This window comes from Zingiber officinale, chromosome 7B (assembly GCF_018446385.1).
Source record: "Zingiber officinale cultivar Zhangliang chromosome 7B, Zo_v1.1, whole genome shotgun sequence".
Taxonomy (NCBI): domain Eukaryota; kingdom Viridiplantae; phylum Streptophyta; class Magnoliopsida; order Zingiberales; family Zingiberaceae; genus Zingiber; species Zingiber officinale.
This window is the reverse complement of record NC_055999.1, coordinates 14980407-14982901: the sequence shown is the minus strand read 5'-3', so window position 1 is coordinate 14982901 and position 2495 is coordinate 14980407. Positions and strand designations below refer to the sequence as shown.

The window sequence follows — 2495 nt, the reverse complement described above, 5'->3', positions numbered from 1 at the left end:
TATTGCACCAATCCAATAATAATCCACAACGGCGACTTTTCATTCAATAAATAAATAGGAAAAAAATGCTGAATGCCTTTATCAATATAATAAAATATATTTTAATCCGATTTCGAGGGGAATGGAGAATGATTGCGGAACGGTCCACTTGCTGTCGTGGCGTCCACTCGATCGTCGAACTCCGTCCGCTTCATTTGTTGAGACACGACTACGCTTCAGTTTTGAAGTTGGTAGGAACTTTCGTGACTTGAATCGCGTCGCACGACGGGTTCTTTTCCGCCTCTTCCGATTCGAATCGGGCGTCGGCGTCGTCTTCGTTTCATCTTCGTCAGCTTCTCCAAGGCGCTGCCATGGCGCGCGCTTATAAATACGAGGGCGTCCCCTTACCATTTCCATTCCATTATTTCAGTTCCACTTTCTGTGGCGTCGATTTCCAAAGGAGGAAGAAGATCGACGAGAAGGGGTTTGAACTTTGATCGCTTTGAGGCGCCATTTTAGGGTTATCTTAACTATTCCATCTCCCATGGCAGCGTCCACGCCTGCGAAGTCAGGGAACCAGTCGAAGAGGCCGGGGAAGAAGGAGCCAAAGCTACTTCTTGGCCGCTTCGAGGTGGGGAAGCTGCTCGGCGCCGGGACCTTCGCGAAGGTCTATGTCGCTCGCAACGTGCGCACGGACGAGCTCGTGGCGATCAAGGCACTCAGCAAGGAGAAGATCGTCAAGTGGGGGCTCGTCGCCCACATCAAGCGCGAGATCGCCATCCTTCGGCGCGTCCGCCATCCCTACGTCGTCCAGCTTTTCGAGGTCATGGCCACCAAGACCAAGATCTACTTCGTCATGGAGTACGTTCGTGGAGGGGAGCTCTTCTCGCGCGTCTCGAAGGGCCGGCTCCGGGAGGATACCGCGCGCCGCTACTTCCAGCAGCTCGTCTCAGCCGTCGCCTTTTGCCACACTCGCGGAGTCTTCCACCGCGACCTGAAGCCCGAGAACCTGCTCGTCGACGAGAACGGCGACCTCAAGGTCTCTGACTTCGGGCTCTCGGCGGTCGCGGAGCAGAGCCGCGGCGGAGATGGCCTGCTCCACACCTTCTGCGGCACGCCGGCCTACGTGGCACCTGAGGTCCTCTCGAGAAGGGGCTACGACGGCGCCAAGGTCGACATTTGGTCGTGCGGCGTCATCCTTTTCGTCTTGATGGCCGGCAGCCTCCCGTTCCACGATCGCAACATCGTGTCCATGTACCGAAAGATCTACAAAGGGGAATTCCGTTGCCCGCGGTGGTTCTCGCCGGATCTCAACCTACTTCTGCACCGCCTCCTGGACACCAATCCCCGCACCCGGATCACCATTCCCGAGATCATGGAAGACAATTGGTTCAAGAAGGGATTCCGCCATGTCCAATTCTACACGGAGGACGACCAATTGCACACCCTAGAGGACGATCCTCAAATGGGCGCCGACGAAGCCCAAGGCGACGCGGAATCCCTCTGGGAAACTGAATCCGATTGCTCTGTCATCTCCTGTGCCTCGTCAGTGTCAGAGGGGAAGAGGGCGAGGCCCGGAATGTCGAGGCCGCCGAGTCTCAACGCCTTCGACATAATTTCCTTCTCTCGGGGCTTCGACCTCTCGGGGCTGTTCGAGGAGACGGGAGACGAGACCAGGTTTCTCTCCATGGAGCCAGTTTCGACCATCATAACAAAGTTAGAGGAGATCGCCAAGGCGGTAAGCTTCACGGTGAGGCGAAAGGATTGCCGAGTGAGCATAGAGGGCACGAGAGAAGGAGAAAACGGGCCATTGACGATCGCCGCAGAGATATTTGAGCTCACGCCGTCGATCGTAGTGGTGGAAGTGAAGAAGAAATCAGGGGACAAGGAAACATACGAGGAATTCTGCAACAAAGAGCTTAAACCCGGATTGCAACACCTCGTTCTGGCGCCAGATTACAATGCCAAACCTGTGGACTCTGGAAAAGGAACAGGTAAAAATTTCTAATTTTCTGTTCCGCAATTTCTCGCCGATCGAGATCACACGATAAAAAACAGGGAGAAGACTGGTCGAGCTTGCCTGGAACTTCGATGATTTCAGTGCATCTCTCTACAGAGGAGTTCTGGAATAACTTATTCATGTATTTATGAAAAAAAAACACAGAGATTAATATGCAAATTATATTTGTAGTGATCGATATCACAATCTCATTTTAATTTTTTTAATCATGAGAAATTCATCTATGATGTGAATGTTGTTGAAACGGCGATGAAGATAGCCCTCTAAAAAATGGATCAAAGCCATGAAAATTGGGTGACATCACAATCAAAGTCAATAGAAAGTCAATGGTACTGATAACACTATGAGTTGTCCGATTGGATTACATGGCCGGGCAGACATGAATGCTCAGTTGGGCATCCGGCTCAGTCAGATATAGCATAATAACTTGGGACTAGTAAGCTATCCTTTTCGATAAATAGTGAATTCTCGGATCCATGGCCGGTGCCGATCAAGC

At 51.9% G+C, this 2495-nt stretch overlaps 1 protein-coding gene across 1 annotated transcript; it reads left to right on the top strand.

Moving 5' to 3' along the window:
* Positions 1-330: 330 nt before the first annotated feature.
* LOC122005385 (CBL-interacting serine/threonine-protein kinase 12-like) lies at positions 331-2139 on the top strand. The gene has a single exon (XM_042560410.1). It carries the CDS (start codon positions 524-526, stop codon positions 1985-1987), a length of 1464 nt encoding a protein of 487 aa, XP_042416344.1. The 5' UTR covers positions 331-523; the 3' UTR covers positions 1988-2139.
* The last annotated feature ends 356 nt before the right edge of the window (positions 2140-2495 follow it).

Coding starts and splice junctions, on each gene's coding strand:
- LOC122005385 (XM_042560410.1), top strand. CDS start 524: ATGGCAGCGTCCACGCCTGCGAAGTCAGGGAACCAGTCGAAGAGGCCG.